At 43.3% G+C, this 19,491-nt stretch overlaps 1 protein-coding gene across 1 annotated transcript; it reads left to right on the top strand.

Moving 5' to 3' along the window:
- The first annotated feature begins 9,940 nt into the window (after nucleotides 1–9,940).
- On the top strand, nucleotides 9,941–18,920 carry srsf7a (serine and arginine rich splicing factor 7a). The gene is made up of 7 exons (XM_079225148.1): nucleotides 9,941–10,069; nucleotides 11,673–11,906; nucleotides 13,491–13,760; nucleotides 14,020–14,061; nucleotides 14,278–14,325; nucleotides 14,937–15,083; nucleotides 18,034–18,920. Exons 2-7 carry the CDS (start codon nucleotides 11,683–11,685, stop codon nucleotides 18,083–18,085), a joined length of 783 nt encoding a protein of 260 aa, XP_079081274.1. The 5' UTR covers nucleotides 9,941–10,069; nucleotides 11,673–11,682; the 3' UTR covers nucleotides 18,086–18,920.
- Nucleotides 18,921–19,491: the final 571 nt, after the last annotated feature.

The raw sequence follows: 19,491 nt of genomic DNA, 5'->3' as shown, positions 1-19,491 counted from the left end.
GCATCGAAGGAAACAAAAAAAACACACTGAGGAGGCGAAGCGCTGTGTGGACAAAAAACTACAAAAATAATTTAAACGATTTTAAAAAAGGAGTGGAATGTTTACAACAACATTAAGCTTGTTTACTACAAAGGGTTCTCGTAAAGCGGCGATGCTCGTCTAACACGCTGTTGAGCTGAAGGCAGTTCTCCACACACGCTGTACATAGTCAAAAGCAGTGTACTTGTTTGTATATATACACATAGAGTGTCGTGTTTTCAGCAGCTGGTGTTCTGTACAGAAAATCCAGCTGGAACGCCACACATTCCCATACATTTAGAAAGCACAGACGACGTGGGATATATTTTTTTTGCCAACATACGATGAGAGACTTAAGTCACAGCTGACCAAACAAAAACAAAACGATAAGCTGGTGAAATGTTAAGTTTATGAAGAGCCATATCTCTCCCGCGTTCCTCTCGGCTGCATCTCTGTTTTTCATGGCAACCGTAGCATAGCTCTGACATAGACGTTTGTATATCAAAATCTTTTTGCATGATGTGTAACCGGATATGGAACAACTTTTACACAACTGGTCACAAATATGTTATGTAAAATAGGGGAATGATCAGAATCCAGAATTCCATCCTTGCATTTGTGTGTCAACTGGTCCGTCGTGTTACATGTTCTTGTATTAAGCTGTGTGTGTGTGTGTGTGTGTCTGTGTGTGTCTGTGTGTGTGTGTGGTGCACACACACACACGCACGCACGCACACACACACACACACACACACGTGCTATGTGGAGGGCAATCAAAATGCTTTTTGCTCCATCAAGAGGCACTCGTACCCTGACAGACTGTTCGGGCGTCACACAAACAACGTGGACTTAACAGTGTTAGTTTACTCTCAAGAATGAAGCCACTAAAGCCACTACAATTAACGCCATTTAAAAAAAAAAAAAATCCAGTTGTCCACATTCAGTCTACAGCATATTGAGCCACACTTTTAGTTAGGACGCAGGGCCACACTGATGCTCAGCGATGGCACCCATTCAATGCCTTAAGGAAAACTCTCAAGTAAAACCAATTAAATAAAAATCTAGTATTCAAGCTTTCAGCTGTACAAAAGCTGCACTATAATTTAATACGTTGGCAAATGTGCTGTGTTTTATCTATAGTCGACAAACTGTTAAGTTTGCAATGCATGATGGGAAACCTATGAGCCGTCTTAAGTTTCCACCGGGCTCACAGCTGACTGATGTACCCCATTTAAATGGAGAGTCTGCACACTGTTTAACTAACTAACTTACTAACTAAGGTCTATCTAATGTTCTCCACTTTGTTTACAGCCCGCGGGTCATTGAAGTCATAGAACCACAGCTTAGGCGATGGGGAAACCCCGTTTAGAGAACACTGCAGCACGTGTCGCTCAGTATTGCATGGCAGAGTTAGAAGCATACATGTTCACAAGCTATTGAAAAATGTCCGCCAATGCTGCGTTCATGCCAAAAGAGATTTTTTGCATTTTGGGTTCATAATATTATGCGTAGGATTTCTCCGACTTCTCTAGGAACTGCGTCTGGATGACTGCCGCTTCCAGCGCTACTTGACGCTAATCAGTAGCTAGTTTGATGACCTGTTGGCTCGGATCGGTGCCAGCATCTCAATGCTGATAGGCTTTTACAGCGTTACGCCATTCTCATCATTCGCGGCGCCCAGTGATAATTCGCATTACTCACGTCCATCTTTGCATTGACTTTGTATGTAATCTACTCGCGCAAAAAATTTGCTTCGCTTTTGGTGTGAACGCAGTATAACAGCAACAAAAACTAGCATAACAGCGAAAACAACCGCAGTGACATATACACGCCGACATTTCAGGTTTGTCACTTTTTAACATAAAGCTGAGTACGTGAGATAAAATGAAAAAAACTGGGAAAAAAACTGTTGAATCGTGCAACCCCGCGGGACGCTAATAATTTAGTTAGCTGTTAGCTTAGAACCGTCGAGAACCCAGCATCCTTTTCTACACGAGGAAGGTTTGTACACATAAAAGTCAACGTTCTAATTATCGTAATATCAAATATTATTCATCTTCAATACGTTGCACTTTGTGCTGCAGGTGCATCACCGTCATTTTCACCCACAAACGATGAAGTGCTATATAATATTATCAGAAAACATTCGATTTGTTTTACCCTTAACCAACCATATACTTTGTAAAACTTTTTAAAACAGATTTTGTATCTTTTCCTTACGGATACAGCCAAGGCAGATTGTTTTGTACTTCTAAACAACGTTTAGAGTAGTATCTCTATATATATATATATATATATATATATATATATATATATATATATATATATATATATATATATACATACATACACTCGGTAATGTAGGTTACACCGTAACTGAGTTTAGCGGATTAGATTTTGATACATTTTCCACAGTGAGGAGGTTCCCCTCCGCTCACACAGTGTAGTGTACCATACCCAAAACATAACCCCATCTACCGTACCGCAGTGCGCGTGTGTGTCTGTGTTACTCACGTGCAAGGTTATTTATTTAGATATTTATTTATTTATTTACGAGAATAGAATTTATCTATGAATGAGCTGTGGCCGCAGGTCCTTGAGGCGAGTTCAGTTTCGAGGAGAGATGTGGTTTCGATGTGCAATACGGGAAGGAAAACTGTTACACGTTTTAGTTCGCTTTTGACGAGAGGTCAGTTCACACCTTTGTTCTTTTTTCCTCTTCCTGCTCCAGTGTTTGTTGTATCCCTGCGCCGACGTGCATTTTGCTGTTCGGGTTCTCTCAGAGGAGGATTTATTTTGTATTATTTTATTTAGGAGTGTAAGTAGCATGTTTACATGAGGAAACAGTGTGGAACGCTGCCAGGGTGACTGCCGGTCTCAGCTAAAGAAGCTTAAGAAGAACTTTCTGTAGATATTAATGGTGGCAGCGGGGCAGGTGAGGTCCTAACAGTAGCATAACTGTAGTCTCCTCACTGAACCACCCGGTGGGGCCAAGAGCACCCCCCCCCCCCCCCCCCCCCCCACACACACACACACACACACACACACACAGAGAACTGCTGTGTGGTGACTGGGCGAAGGATTATCCGCACCGTTGGGGATACGTCCAATGGTGTCCCCGGCGTCGTCCCAGCAGGTGTGGCTCCGCCCCCGAAAACGGAACAATGTCCGGACTACGTTTTCCATGAACTTCTGTTACTACTTACCGTCTGGCTTCGGCCCCTTGCTGTTCTGTAGCTAGATTGTGATGCCTCCCCAATATCAGCATTTCCTCCTCTTCCTCCTCCCCTCCCTCCTTAAGTGTGCGTCTGTGTTCGCTTCCCCCATATGTATCCTACTGCAAGATGCATGTTTAATCCCCCCCTCCCCCTCCCTCTGTGTATGTGTGTTAGTAGCATGGTCTGCTGTGATGGACGCCTTGTAGGCCTTGTAGGCATTATTTTATCCGTGGGGTTAATGCCCCACAGTTCGAATATCCCAAACACCAGAGGCTCTGACTCACACTGAGACAACAGCCGCGGCTCCATATACAGATGTGTCGAAGATAGTTTAATGGAGTCAGTGTCTCCTGCTCTGTACTTACTGTGACCTTGAGAAGCTGTGAAAGAGAGCGTTCTCTGCTGTGTCATGGCTACGTTTGCAACGGGTTCACATCCCCGGTCATCTTTTTTTGGTATGTTGGTGTTCAATATTTCTGTGTCTGTGTTAGTGTTCCCTTCTTCTTCTTCTTCTTCTTCTTCTTCTTCTTCTTCTTCTTCTTCTTCTTCTGCTTCTCCTCCTTCTGCTTCTCTCTCTCCCTTTCCTTATTCTTCTCCTACTTGTCCTTATTCTCTCTTCTTCTCTCTCCTCTTCCTGCTACCTGTCCCATTCGCTCACTCCCCAGTCCCTTGCTCTTCAATGTGTCTCCCTGTGCAGTTTTTTCCTGTGATGATGAAAATGTCTCTCTCTCTCTCTGCCTGAACATTTGTAGGGAAATAACGACTGAGTTACTACAATATCATGTGATAGACATAAACATTTATTCAATACTGTAATAAATTATTAACTTGAAGAATATATTTAAGTTTTTTTATGAAATGTTGGAAAAAACGAACATTTTTTTTTTGAGAACATGGCATGAGGTGTAATGTGTTACCGAAAGAAAATTAAGGTCTTTAATTAAATGACATTGACCTTATTTGAATATAGTTTATTTATTTTCAAGGCGTACTGTGTCTCTGAGTCATTATTTTTGCACTGAATGAGCAAACGGCCGTTAAACCCAACATGGACGGAGAGTAAGACAACGGGCCCCGGGACATTTCAGAGGTTAACAGAACTAAATACTGAATATGTATTATACAAGATAATATAATTTAATAATATAATAGGTATTATATTATACTGAATATGTGTATGCAAGATGATAGACAGCAATTCAATAACATACTAAACGTATATTTGCACATGTACACATGTACAATTGTACATGTGCAAGACTGATAGACTGAACTCAATCCTGCTCAATATTATTCCACAGCAAATTGTATGGTTTTGATCATCTGCGAGTAGTAAGAGTGATTGTTATGATCGGTGGTGGAATGAACCTAAGTATATTGGCTTAACAGTGGCGAGTCGTGGATTTTGTACCTATGCCTGCTAACAGCGTAGTCACCTCCTCCTCGTTGTCTCCTCTAAATGTGTGCTTCAAGCGTCCTGCTGCATGTCTCATGCGGTCCACTCGCCACATAAATCACCACCAGCTAATCCGTTTCTCAGGCATCAGCCTGAGGCTGCAGTTGAATAGTCCATTTTGGTTAGGAACCGTCCTAACTGAGTGAAATGACCCGAAAGTACCTAAGTGGCCGCCATGATAAGTGCCGGTTGAATTCTCTAAACGCAAAGGAAAGGAGCGTCATGCTTCCTAACTTATCTCCTTTAGCATAGGAAACACTGAACCTGCCTTTACGAAAGGAAAGGAGATAATGCCGACCAACAATTCCTTGAGGCGGCAACTTTTAAAGTGACGTATCATTCGGCCGTTCACGAGAACAGACGATCATGACCGACAAACGCAGATCATGTAAATAACCGTTGCTATAACTTGATCAAACTGACGTATTTGTTATTCTCTCTGGTGTTGAACTGCAGCTCCAGCCCTCACTCTTTTATTTTATTTCAGTTACAGAAGTTTTAATGAAAGAGTTAAACTGGACGCGCTCTTCAGTCTGAGTCATGTTTCTGATTATCATATTTTGAATCAACTATTTTGTTACATTACAATAAAACATATCAAATCAACACGAGTTGTGTGGTGTTTTCATAAACATAAACTGCATATTTCTATGATCAGATTATAATCTGCATATAAACCGTAACAACATAAAGGAATATGAGACACACATATATGACACAAATCGTTAGTGGGATTACACATTTAACTCAGCATGTTTGAAACTGAACAAAGAGACAGTTTAGTAGCTTTGTACTGTGAAAAATCCCTTGGTTTCACTTTCATATTCCTTCCTTCATTTCTATTCCAACCTCGTTAATAAAGTAAAACCATGAACCGGCTTGTTTATGTCATCTGCATGACGCAACACTGTAAGAATACACGGACGAAGTATTTAAGATGCGCTTTATTGTGGTCCAAGATGGACTACAACATTGTAGTTTCAACGCAGCAGATAGACCGACGTCACTAACATACACCTGCCGTCGCGTCATAACTACGTCGCTTAGTGAAAGTGGAGTCGGATTTGCTAAACACTGCGGTTGTATTTTCCTAACTCCTCATGAATTCTCCTTTCCATCTTTCCTTAACCCTGTGACGTTTCCAAAGAGGTCAAGGAAATGTGGTTAGGGTTAGACGTTAGGAGGTAATTATTGGACTATTGGACTGCAGCCTGAGAGTCAAGGTAGCTCCTAGCTTATTCTTCTTATTTTTTAATGTGTATTTATCCAACAAAAGGTGCATTACCGCCTCCTACTAGCATGCCCCACTGACCAATCACAGCGCACGTTAATGGTCACGGTGAATGACCAGCTGGAAGGCCTCGTCATATAGTTTAACCGGCTCTCGATTCCATAAAGAAACAGAGGTGAAATGTGATTGTGAGCAGACCCTTAACAAGCAGCCGTGCATGCGCTCTGTTGCTCCGCTTCAAGCCTGCTGCTGCCAGCCAGCAGGCTGAAGGCAGAACAACAGAGGAACATAGGAGCTGTGTAATGAGAACATAAGCTAATAGGGGAAAATAAGTATAATATATGTAGAGTATTTGTGAAAAACAATTACATTTTAAAATAGCTATAACTTTTCATTATTAAAAAAGAATATATAACAAATTTCAATTTAAACTTTGTGATTCTGTTTAGGCCAGCAGAGAAGGCTTAGCAGGCCCTGACGGCCCGCCACTGTGGCTTAAGTACTTGAAGGTACTTTACTTAAGTATTTCCATTGTATTCAACTTTGTACTTTTTACTCCACTTACAAGTAACTTTGCACATTCCAATCCTTCAAAACCCTTTCTAACTACCCAAACTGAACAACTAGATTTGATAAGGTCAATAAACGGTGGAGTATAGGCACATTTCGTGAACCGTATGTTTAGGTCCACTGAGAGCCAAAATGCCTGAACTTTCTTCCTGGACCTTGGACACCTCTGGTTCCACGACAGAGATGTTCTGCTCAAGCAGATGCACCAATACATACCAAGCAAGTATCGTTTAATCCATAAGTAAGTCATATTTCAGTTTTTTGGCTGGAATGTGGTTGCTGAGGCTTTGTCTCACAAGGGATTTGGCAGTATTGGCGGATTCTGTAGGTCGTAAGCTTTCCAGAAAGGTGTGCCAGTCATGTGTGGCATCAAGCTAGGCATATGAAAATGTATATTTCCATAACTTGGGGAGCTCTCTCTCGAGTCACTTTCGAGTCCTCTCGAGTCATATTTATGGGTTATGTTAAAATGTATGGTTGAATTGTGTTATAAACATGTAAAATGGACTTATATGCTCTTGCAGTTTTTTTTGCAATACAATCAGTGGCACTGGTATCAATTCATGGGAGTACGAGGACTTGGAGTGAGGAAGAGCTTCTAATGAAGAATTCAGCCTCCAGTTTTGGGGGGCTGAATTCTTGATCAGGGACAATTTTTTATTTGCATTACATTTTTTCAGAAATTGTATGTTTAAATATGGACATGAGGCATTGCAACATTGGAACATTGGATAAAGCCAGGTTCAATATGATCGTTTCTTTTTGATGACATATTAGAGTCAAAGGAGAGGGTTTTACAGAGGAGGTTTTGCACATCTCCTCCATAAATCCGAAAATACTGTCATCCACTGCAAACCCTTCTACTCCCCACGTGAGTTCGCTTCATTCATCCTGGTTGGTGTTTACAATCATGGCACTGCAGACCAACGCGCAGGACGCACAGCAGACACTCGCCAAGCAGATACGGTGTGTGGAGCAGACCTACCCCGGACTCTTTAGTTATTGTTCTTGGGGACTTTAACAAAGTTAACCTCAGCCATGAACTCCCTAAATACAGACAGTTTATTAAATGCCCTACTAGAGAGGAGAGCATTCTGGACGACTGCTACGCCACAATCAGTGGGGCTTATCACGCAGTTCCACGTGCTGCTCTGGGAAACTCTGACCACGCCATGGTTCCCCTGATTCCCTCATAGAGGCAGAAACTAAAGCTCTGCAAACCTGTGGTGAGGAAATTCAAGAAGTGGACCAGTGAGGCTCTGGAGGATCTTTGGGCGTGCCTGGACTGTACAGACTGGGATGTCTTCAGGACTGCTACTAACAGTCTGGATGAGTACACAGAGGCTGTAACTTCATACATCAGCTTCTGTGAGGACAGCTGTGTTCCAACCAGCTCCAGGGTGAGATATAACAATGACAAACCCTGGTTCACAGCGGAACTCAGGAAGATACGGCTGCAAAAGGACCAGGCATTCAGGAGTGGGGACAAGGATTTGTACACAGAGTCAAAATACAGGTATTAGCAAGGCGGTGAGAGATGCTAAACGACTGTACTCTGAGAAACTGCAACAACAGCTATCAGCAAGTGACTCTGCTTCTGTCTGGAGAGGGCTCAGGCAGATCACCAGCTACAAACCAAAAAAAAACCACGCCATGAACGACCGCCACCTGGCAGACGAGCTGAACGAGTTCTGCTGTCGCTTTGATAGACAATGGAGCAGTCCTGACGCTATCCCCCACAGGTCCATCAGCCCACCCTCCCCCAGCCCATCAGGGGCTCACGCCTCTCTACCACCGCCCTCTCCAGTGACGACCCTCACTATTCTGGAGAGGGACGTCACAGACAGTTTAAAAAAATAGAACCCCTGCAAATTAGAGGGCCCGGACTCTGTCTCCCCCTGCACCCTGAAGCACTGTGCTGATCAGCTGTCTCCGGTGTTCACTGAGATCTTCAACACCTCCCTGGAGACATGCCACATACCAGCCTGCTTCAAGGCCTCCACCATCATCCCTGTCCCCAAGAAACCTCTGTGGTCATGAAGTATTTTGAGCGCCTGGTCCTGTCCCACCTCAAAACCCTGACTGACCCACTCCTGGACCCTCTGCAGTTCGCCTACAGAGCCAACAGGTCTGTAGACGATGCTGTCAACATGGCCCTCCACTACATCCTCCAGCATCTGGACTCCCCAGCAACCTACGCCAGGATCCTGTTTGTGGACTTCAGCTCTGCCTTCAACACCATCATCCCGTCTCTGCTGCAGGACAAGCTCTTCCACCTGCAAGTGCCCGACTCCACCTGCAGGTAGATCACAGACTTCCTGACTGACAGGAAGCAGCACGTGAAGCTGGGGAAACACGTCTCAGGCTCTCGGACCATCAGCACCGGTTCCCCCCAAGGCTGCGTTCTTTCCCCTCTGCTCTTCTCCCTGTACACCAACAGCTGCACCTCCAGTCACCAGTCCGTCAAGCTCCTGAAGTTCGCGGATGACACCACCCTCATCGGACTCATCTCTGGTGGGGACGAGTCCGCCTACAGGTGGGAGACTGACCACCTGGAGACCTGGTGCAGCCAAAACAACCTGGAGCTCAACGCCCTGAAGACAGTGGAGATGGTTGTGGACTTCAGAAAGAATGCAAAAGAAAGAATTTGGAGCTCCAACTCCAAATGCAGCCGCTCCAACTTGGACGCCATTGTTTACTGTTTACTGTGACCGGAAGAAAAAGGATTCGGCCCCTATATAACCCCTGAAACCACACAGCCACACCCCTGGCGGCATGGGTTAACCGCGGCCTAACCCTAACCCTAACCCCCTAACCCTTAATTGCAGGCAATGCGTTCCCTCGACGCAGAACTTCGAATGCTCAACGACTGCGTCGCGTCGACGGCGTAGGTACACCGTCGACGCGACGGAGAACCATAAACTAGGCTTTAGAATGACCAGTTTGCCCTTTCAAAATAAAGTGATCAGACTGATACAATCAGATATGAATAAGAAATAGTTACAAAAAGATAACTTATGGCTATTCATACTGATAGTATGCATTGATGTGTTTACTGCTCTCCAGTGGTCACTGATTACTTCAGCATTGAATGGTGCAGGGATTTATATTTTTTGATAGCAAATTGCACATTAATACAGATAATCAGTGTGGCCTTCTTCATTATTCTTACTGAGGAATGTAGTTTTCAGTGGTGGAACGTAACTTAGCGCTGGACTTAAACACAAATCTGAGGTACTTGTACTTTGATTTTTCTGAGCGACCAGTTTGATCACTGTATTTTGAAAGAATTCGCCGGAAGTGCGCCTTTCTTCCCCTCGCAGTGCGCAGATGCGGATATGACGCAGTCCGTTTGTGGGGCTGTGTTCGCTTGTGTTTCGTTTCTAGTGGTTAACCCGGCCAACCTGTGGGACAGCCATGTGGAAGACCCGTTAATGTCCACGAGAGTGGCAATTTGGTTAGTTAATTCTGGGAAAAAACATTCGTAAATTGGTTTAATACCACCCTCTGTTCGAGGCGGTTGAGTTTCGTCTCTGCGTGGAGCTGAATCGGAAATCATCGGAACAGCGGGAGAAGGTAACGTTAGCTAACGCGTGCAGTCGCCATTGTTTTTGAGCAGGCGGAGAGCGAGGCCTTCGGCTAATTCCTCACGTTTAACCGTTTACATAACGTTACATGTGAACGTACACGCACACACCAAACCGATACATTGCTTATTTGAGACTAATACGTATCTATGAAAATGTATGTCTATATACGTTAAATAAATATTTAGTGACGGGTTGGTGAGCTAGAAATGGACCATATTGCCTGTTTGTAAATCCAGCTAGCGCGACATGGACGAGCGTTAATCCGCGCATATCGTTTAATTCAGGCTTAAAACGGGGTGTCCTCAGTTGGTAGCAAATAGCGTTCATTATCATAGTAATATTTAATAGACGTATTATTGCCCACCAATGAAAGGTGGCCGGTTAAATAACCAAATTGCTCTGTACGATAGTGATATAACCTCTAAACCAGTCGTCTCTGGATGAAGTTGACACCGCTAAACGTAGCGAACAGGACGCGGTTGCATATTTAAAGGAGCGTTTAGGAGGCCGGTGTTTGGCGCGCTTACAGGCGCGTGTGTGACCAGCGGAACGCTTTTGTTGCTGAGCTCACGTGACCAAACGAGATGTTTTCCAGCCCCTCATCTAGTTTTCAAATACTTGTACTTAAATGAAGATACTAATACCGCATTATGAAAAGACTCTGCTGTCAGTAAAAACAAATCCTGCATTTCAAACCGTATCTATATTAAAATATCTATTTAAGTATCAGCGAAATGTAAATAGAACCCCCCAAAAATAATAGTGCTGTGCAGTAAAAATGTCTAATTTTTTTAAATATATAAAATTAGGTTTCTGGCTTTTTACTGCTGCATGAATGTCTTTGTTGCATTTAACTCATTTATATACTGTCGGCTAGTTCAAATTACAGCAGTGTATCCTATTCTACATGATGTTCCGATGTTCGTAGCGTTGCTGTCCCTTGAGAACACCCGATCTAAAAAAGAAAGGCAGCAGTCATGAGCTCAGACATTTTCTCTGTGATCTGAAACCAGCACCTGCGGTTGTAAGCATAAGAACGGTGTTTGTGCGTTGGACAAAATTATCTGTATTTTAACAGCATTAATGTCATGTTTATTCGGCTCTGGCAGACCATCACAGTTGATCTACTCTAATATTGCTTTAATTAATCAGATTATTTTCTCTATCCCCAAATTGATCATTGACATTGGCAAAAAGTTTTCCAGAGATAATAATAATTTCAATTTATATAGCGCTTTTCAAAGTACTCAACAAAAATATCAAAACAAAAAATAGAAAGACAAATGAGCAAACAGAACATTTTTGGTATAAAAAAAAAGAAAACTGGAGAAGCTGTGCGGAGTGGGTGTAGGGGGTAGCAGGTGAAGGCGAGTTTGAAGAGGTGGGTTTTGAGGGCTTGCTTGAATGATGGTAGGGTGGGAGCCTGAGATCAATGTCCTATTTTCCCAATACTTTCTTTCTTCTATTGCCAGAGGATTTAAATGTTGCAAAACTCATTGAACTAATGAATTATCAAAGTACAGACTATTTTGTTGTCAATTATCTTATCGATTAATGGACTAATTATAACTTATGCACATTCCCAACAGGCCAGGGGAAATGTCGCACCACTCATCGTCCCGTAGTTCGTCTCGGAACACCGACTGTAAAGTGTACGTGGGAGACTTGGGCAACGGTGCCGCCAAGGGGGAGCTGGAGCGAGCGTTCAGTTATTATGGCCCACTGAGAACCGTCTGGGTGGCCAGGAACCCACCTGGGTTCGCCTTTGTGGAGTTTGAGGATCCCAGAGATGCAGAAGATGCAGTGAAAGGCATGGATGGAAAGTAAGTAGATATCCTGAAATATTTCAGTTGTCCTCTGTATTGTTCTTCAAAAATTAAAAAAGAGGAAGCCCTAAACATATTATCTGTATTTTAACAGCATTAATGTCACGTTTATTCGGCTGTGGCAGACCAACACAGTTGATCTACTCTAATATTGCTTTAATTAATCAGATTATTTTCTCTATCCCCAACACATTACAAAAAAGCGATGACGCAAACACTTAAAGCAGTGGTTCTCAAACTTTTTCTGTAAATAACATAATTTTGTGACTCCATCTGTGCTTTTATAAATAACAGAATAAAGAAAATTGCAATCACTTTCAAGTAAATCAGATTGCTCCATCAGACTATTTTTTTTCAATTGCAATCACTTGGAACAATGAAAATAAAGTTATGTCTGTGCAAAAAAATAACTAATATTTAGTTACTACTAAATAGCTCATTGTGGAAAACAATAAGCTATTTATTTTTTTGCCAAACAGAATGAGTGCAGATATGTCAGCCATCAAATTTAGTGGCTGCAGTGAGCCTCTACACATCTTTTATAAACAGGGTTGTAGATTTGATACAATTCATGCTCAACATTGAGCTGATATCTGTTTTGAGAGGCGCAAAAGCAGAAAGGACCTCATGGAGACTTCTGGCAAAAATCGGTGAGTCGCCCATGCGCAAGCGTAACCTGTTAACGGCGCGCCTTAGTTTAATGTCCGTGTACTTTGTACTTTTATAATATGTGAAGCCAGCACGCTCATTGTTGGGTAGAAGACGCTCCTTTCACTTGGAGCAGGAGAGCTGCGCCAATGTGAGGAGCAAGCCCCGATGTCACAGACACGTGTTGGCGCACAGGTGAGCGCTGAGCACACACACCAGCGGACAGAGTCAAAAAATATGTGGCGTGAAAAGCAGAGAGTCTTTGAAACGCTCCCAGGGTGAAGACTGCAGCACTCGCTCTCCTGCGAGGAGCACCGGAGTAGCTCTCCTGCTCCGGGTTCAATAAAGATGAGCCAAAGTGCTTGTGTCTTGTACCCAAAAATGAGCCTGCGCTTGCACGAATCACCGAACCTTGGCTTTTTGCCAAAAGCCGAACTCCGCACACGCAACATCAGTCAAGGCGAAAATCGAAAACATTCTATGGCAACTGGACCGGGTCTTATAGGCTACGATGTTTTTGAGGAGTTCATTAAATTATCATAATTATTAAAGGAAATTTTAAGGGCATTTTTTGCCCCTCTCCTAGTGATATCAGGGGCAAACTTATATTTCTTAGGGGCAGTTTTGCCCTTGTGTATTTCCGACGCTGTCTCACAGCCACTTCCAACTGGGAACTGAAGCCGTTGTTTAAGATCTCTTCAAAGCCACCAGACTCCAAAATAAACTTGAGTAATTTTACCTCACTGAACCTTTCAAAACACTAAAGTCACACAATAACACAACCAAAACTAATCCAAATTTAGGGTGTGAACCATCCATTTTGTAACAGACAACGGGAAGACACATATTATCGGACACCAGAAGACAACCGTGTAATATTGTTTAGGGTTTCTGTCCTTACAGCCTCCCTTACTGACCGTTCCTTCTCCCCAGGCTCCTATGTGGTTCGCGCGTACGTGTGGAGTTGTCAACCGGCCTCTCCAGGAAGGGCCGCGGGCGCCCCAGCCGACGGCAGTTCGACCCCACCGATCGGTGTTACCAGTGCGGGGACCGGGGCCACTACGCCTACGACTGCTACCGCTTTAGCAAGCGAGGAGGCCGCCGCAGCAGGTCTCGCTCCCATTCCCGGTCTCGCTCCAGGTCCAGGTCCCGCGGGCGCCGCTATCACTCTCGTTCCCGCTCCCGCAGCCGCAGCCAAAGCCGGTAAGTCAGCGCTGAAACACAGACGCTCTGTTTTTTTGTTTGTTGGTGCAAATACATTAAATCCCACCGTAGATCCAAATATTATCTAAATAGATGGTTCACTCTGCAAAAGACCTGTAACTGTGTCGACTAGCATCACAAATCTCTATTAACATGCACTTGAATAATACATTATAAACTGTCATGCTTTGTCATGTATATTCATGGCAGCACGGCCAACAGAGGAGCCTTTTGTTTATCCCTTTTTGTACTTTTTCAGGAGCCGCCGTCGTTCTCCATCCTATTCCAGACGCAGGAGCAGGTAAGAACACAAAGTTGATCTATATAAGAAACTGTTTTGGTAGTACAGTGTTTTTGTGCGACAGAAGGACCGATGATTAGTACATTATATTCCCTCAGGGATCACCTGTGCTTGTCTCTTTCTTTTTCCTCTCACTCTGGTCGTTAAATGTCTGAAGTCTTGCCATCGTTTCCACCAGAGCTGTGATTAAATCCACTGTGCTTCCCGTAATGTCAGGTCCGGCTCCCCGGCCCGCTCCAAGTCCAGGTCTCCAGTGAGAAGAAGGTAGGTCATGTGCGCAGCAGGTCTTTGTGCCGCAGTTAATACGCAGCATGTATCTGAAATGCGCCATTGCCGGCGTTGCAAAGTACTGTACTGGGAAAAGTAGAGCAATAAGTAGGAAGTAAAACTGCTCTGCTTCGGGATTAATGTCTAGAAGAATATTCAAATTATTATTCTCTGTACACCTATATTGATTGTTTGGTAAAACCGCAGTGTAGAGAGAAGAAAGATGAAATCAGGAAAGTCAATTCCATTTCAGTGTAAAATACAAACACTGCATCTACGACAACCCCAAAGAATTTGGATTTGTCGACTCGAATCGACAGGATAGTGATAACATGGGCAACTATAGTAAGTGCTGTGAAGAGGAATTTAGTTTCCAAAGCTCTACAAGAAGATCTTATTCTACTGCAAAACCTTCCTGGCACAAGGTTGGATCAACCAATCGGGGACTGCACGTCGAGATTTGGGAGTTGTGCACGTCTACGCGTTTGTGCGACCTACCCATAACACCCTTCTCTGCTTCGGTTTGCAACGGTGTTCATGTGTATAATTCCAGTTTCCTCATCTAATAGCGGAGCACGTAAATGTTTTTCCCCACCTCTCTCCTCCAGTCGTTCCAGGTCTCGATCTCGGTCCGCCTCCGCGCCCAGAAGGCGATCCGCCTCCGCGCCCAGAAGGCGCTCAGCCTCGGCGCCCAGAAGGCGATCCGCCTCCCGTTCCCGCTCACGAACCCCGGCAGCCAATCACAGGAGGAGCAGGTAAATCCTCATTCTAGATGTCTCTCGTTCACTGAAACATGCCTGTTTTAATACATTTCTAGTGCTTAGTCAGTGTTTTACCAAGACGTTTGTAACACCTCAGCAGAAAAAAGCTCCTGTCAGGTCTAGATCAACCACTGTGTTCTAGGAGAGGGTCAGTTATGTTCTTAACAGAAGTAGGTGCTCCATCCTAGGCAGGGAATGGCTGTTTAAATAGACCCTCCTTCCACCCGAGAGTGCCATGCTGCCGCCAGACAACTGCCACCTGACGGTGAGACGGACGAGCAGCGAGACCCCTTCGCCGGCGAGAGATTCTGCATCTTCTGCCTCTGCTGCTGGACAGTGGCGGAGTGGGGGAGGGGTGGAAGACAGTGACCCGGGCCCTCTGTCCGGTGTAGGGAAGTAATAAGTAGATGAAAGATTAGAACTCTCTCTCTCGCGTGCTCCCTTTTCCATCTCTTGACGGCTCTGCACTGTTTTGACACGGTGTAGCTCTTGTATCGGCCCGACTCGATCTTGAAAACGGAGCACACAAGAAAGACACTCAGTTTATTACCTGTTGAGCCTGTTAGCAGCTAAAACCAGTGAGATGCACCATATCCTCTGTACTCTTTTCCTTTTTATCTCACCCACCATACATGTAGCTTCATTCTACAGGAAATGAATTCAGGGCTGACGGAGCAAGAGGGACAATTGTATTTATTGTTTTTTAACAAGTGTTAAAGACTGTCAAAGTAGGGCTGGGCGATAAATCAAATACGATCATTTATTTGTTATATAATCGCGGTGATTTCGCGATATCTAAATTGATTATAACAAGCAAATACTGACTACAATTTCTCAGGTTTAACTAGGTTTGACCATATTTTCTAATTCTTTACTTAATCTGATTAATTTGTATTTGTGCGACTGCATTCAAACATAGTCGGTGTGAGCTAGACTTTTTTTAAATGTATATTTTCCTTTGAAACTGTTAGTTTTGCCCTTGTGTTCTTAATGAAATGACAAAATACTTTTTACTTGTTATTTTTTTGTATTCACAGTGTAGTATACAGAAAAGGGCTTTACCAAATGGTTATTTCATATAATTCTATTTATTTATTAACAAAAAAAAGGTTATAGCGTGATATTTATAATTATTCCGGCCATATCGCCCAGCCCTAGGTCAGAGTTAGTATTGTAAATGTTTTTACCTTTTTCTTAAATTTAGATTCCCTCTCCTGAATTTGGCTAAATCAAGTGAACTCTCTCTAGAGAGAGACATTTGCTGACATCAGAAGAAAAAAGACAACGACACCATTGGTGTACATTTTTAAGTTAAGCATTTTTTCAGCACAGTTTTGTTTATTTTTCATATTTTCTTTAAAGCGTGTGGTGGGAGCTGAGCACTGCACTGACACCACAGCTGACACCAGGCCCAGGGTCTGCCAGCTGGCGGTGTGCACGTCCTGCGGGAGGGTGACTAAGCGCTGACCTGAGATCAGCCTTCGCCTGCATCCGGTGTTAGACAGCGAGAAAGAGGTCGACCTACCGACCGAACCCTCCCACACAGTGAAGGGGCGACCCCGTCTGTTCAACCGACGCACACGCTCAGACGAGATCCGTCCTCGCACACATACAGTAGCTCTACTAGAGCCAGCCAGCCTTCAGACGTACCAGAGGGCTGACCCACACAGATCAGAGCTCGACCACTACCGTTTAAAATCCATTACCTACCTACCTACCAGACCCCCTACCTACCAGAGTTCTTCGGCCTCTGTCTTAGCTTCTGAGTGAGAGTGAGAGCTGACGAGAGATCAGTCTTCAAGAGCCGTCGCAGCGCAGTGTCTCCAAGTTGTAGTCAACCGTCCGACAGTCCTTTCATCCTTCGCTTCTCTGTACTTGTTGTTTCTGCCACTGTCTCCAAAGGTAACCAAAAACCAAACCCCCTGACAAGCTCATGTTCATAGTGAAAGAGAATGCACAGGGTTGATGTAGTTCTGGGAATAATACTAGTGATTGTCAAGCTAAAGTTGAGCCTTTTTCTTTTTTTAAAGCATGCTGTGTGTGTGTGTGTGTGTGTGTGTGTGTGTGTGTGTGTGCGTGTGCATGTGAGAGTGGATGAGTGTGTGTGTGTGTGTGCATGTGAGAGTGGATGAGTGAGTACAAGAGAGGAAGGCAAGATGTTTTTTTTAATGGGCTGATATCTCTGAGGAGGCTTTGTCAGATATGTTTTTTCTTTCTTGTGCCATACATTGCAGCATCATTACCATTTTAGGCTGCTTCACCATCCGAGTACAGTGGAAACCACTTGAGACCGAATCGTTCCTATGCATATGGCTGTTTGTATCATTTGTCCGTAGTAACCAAGAAGTCAGTTTCCACGGGACATACTGTGTACATACTGAAAAATATATATAATAATAATCTGGATCCAAATTGCTAGCCGGAGGGACCTAATCACTTTTAAGAGGTTTCCACTGTACTTGTTTTAGTGCTCAAATTCGGTATGTTAATAATAATAATAGTGACTTTCAAATATGCAGTTGGTATAGAAGAGTTTCCATTTGACTCCCCTATTTTGTGTTCGTAGACCCATAAGGATTAAGTTCTAAATATCTCAAGAGCAGTAACTTTGCTAACAATCAGTCTTAGTTGCAGGTGAAGAGACCTGCGTCAGTTATTGGAGTTTTTATTTTTTTATTATGTATTTAGCTTTTTGACCCTGGACAGTTATTTCTTTGAAAGAAAAAGATTAGTTGCCTCAAGAAAAATATCTGGTTCTAGACATGAACCTTTTTTGTTTTAGAGAGGTCAAAAGAGGTTTTCAGATCTCATCCAGTCAGGGACTTTGTTATACGGTGTACATATGTCAGGATGTTGAGTAATGTGATGTTTTTACTGTGTGTGTGTGTCTTGATCTTCCATCCTCCCCTGCCGCCGAGCTAACCCCTTTCCCTTTCTGTTTCAGTCGCTCCCGTTCAGCAAGTCAACACCGAAGCCCCGCGGCAGCAGACGACTGAGTGAAGAAGACTAGTTAGTTTATCAGACAGCCTCCCGCACCCTGTCTGCTTTTACAGCCCTACAGCAGCTTTTTTTTTTGTTTGTTTACCTGTCTGTTTAGTCCTAGTCTCCTTCTTTTTTTTTTTTTCCATGACTAGTCTTTGTGCAGCCTCCGATTGTTGAAGATTTAGTCAGTAAAGCAGGCAAAAATCAGTTTCCATTTGATAGATTGTTTTTCGGTGTTTCTGCTGCTGCATGTCTCATCTCTCCTCTGAAGTTGCGTATCATGTGTAAGAAGAAACACCCGTATTAGGGCAATGCCGAATGTTGCCGGTGACCTTTGGCAGTGATTGCCACAGCTTGTACAGCAGATCGATTTTTAGTGGAAGATGAACCCAGTCAATGTGGTTCTCAAGGGTGACGTCGCTGCGTTGAAAAACTTTACTCCCTAAAATTTCTCATCCCCAAAATATCTTTCCCCCTTTGATAATTGACAATACGATTAATTATTTTTCTTTTTTTTGGATTGATTGAGTTAAATGCTGTTAAGTCGCTGCTCGAGGCAGCATAAGGAGGTTGCTGGCCCGCATGCCTTTACATACGATGTCACATTCCTACTGTTTGTTGTTTCTGTGCTGCACTGCCCCTTTTATGAGCCTGTTCACTGTGCTGAATAGATCCCCCCCCCCCCCCCCATGTGTTGATCTCCAATTTGTTCCAGTGTCTTTTTAATTTTAAGATATTATACAGTGCTGATGTTTGATTTCTGTAAGGGCTGCTTTAACAGTTGTTACGTTCCTGGCTTATATGGTAAGACAGTGGCCATTTTATTTTTGAATAAACATCTTCAACATACCTGGCGTTTTGTTTTTATCTCAAGTTTATTTTGCGTAATTTAAAAAATATACCGCATTTGTTCTCATTTCTTTTGATATGTTCCTGTGAACAATTCATGACATTAGCAGTATATAGACTTTGTTACATATTTTTATAGTGCTGTACTAGATGCATATGCTTTCTTTTTTTTACTGTTCATCTGTGCATTTCTAAAGGACACATTTTTTAACTGCAGGCATAAAAAAAATGACGCTACTAACGTGAAATCTATCTCTGACAGTTTAGTGCAAAACGGCTCTATAGCTGGGAATTTGACAAAGTACGAACTGGAAGTCAGCTTTATTTGATAATGGTATTTTTATTGCTCCAGTCATGTACACAGAAATAGACATGCTGATAAAATTAGGAAAACAAAGCTGGATGAAAGTAAACAAAACGCATTGAACCACAGATAGAAAATATACAAGAACAACGTCATAATACACGTAGTAACTTACCAGAGCACCATGTGGGATACAACTATTAAAATAAATCTTACTCGCTCTGTACAGTCGACTTTGCATGTACATAATCCTTCATATCTATTTTG

The sequence above is a fragment of the Taurulus bubalis genome (genome assembly GCF_910589615.1).
Source record: "Taurulus bubalis genome assembly, chromosome: 10".
NCBI classification, from domain to species: domain Eukaryota; kingdom Metazoa; phylum Chordata; class Actinopteri; order Perciformes; family Cottidae; genus Taurulus; species Taurulus bubalis.
This window is presented reverse-complemented; position numbering and strand designations above follow the sequence as displayed.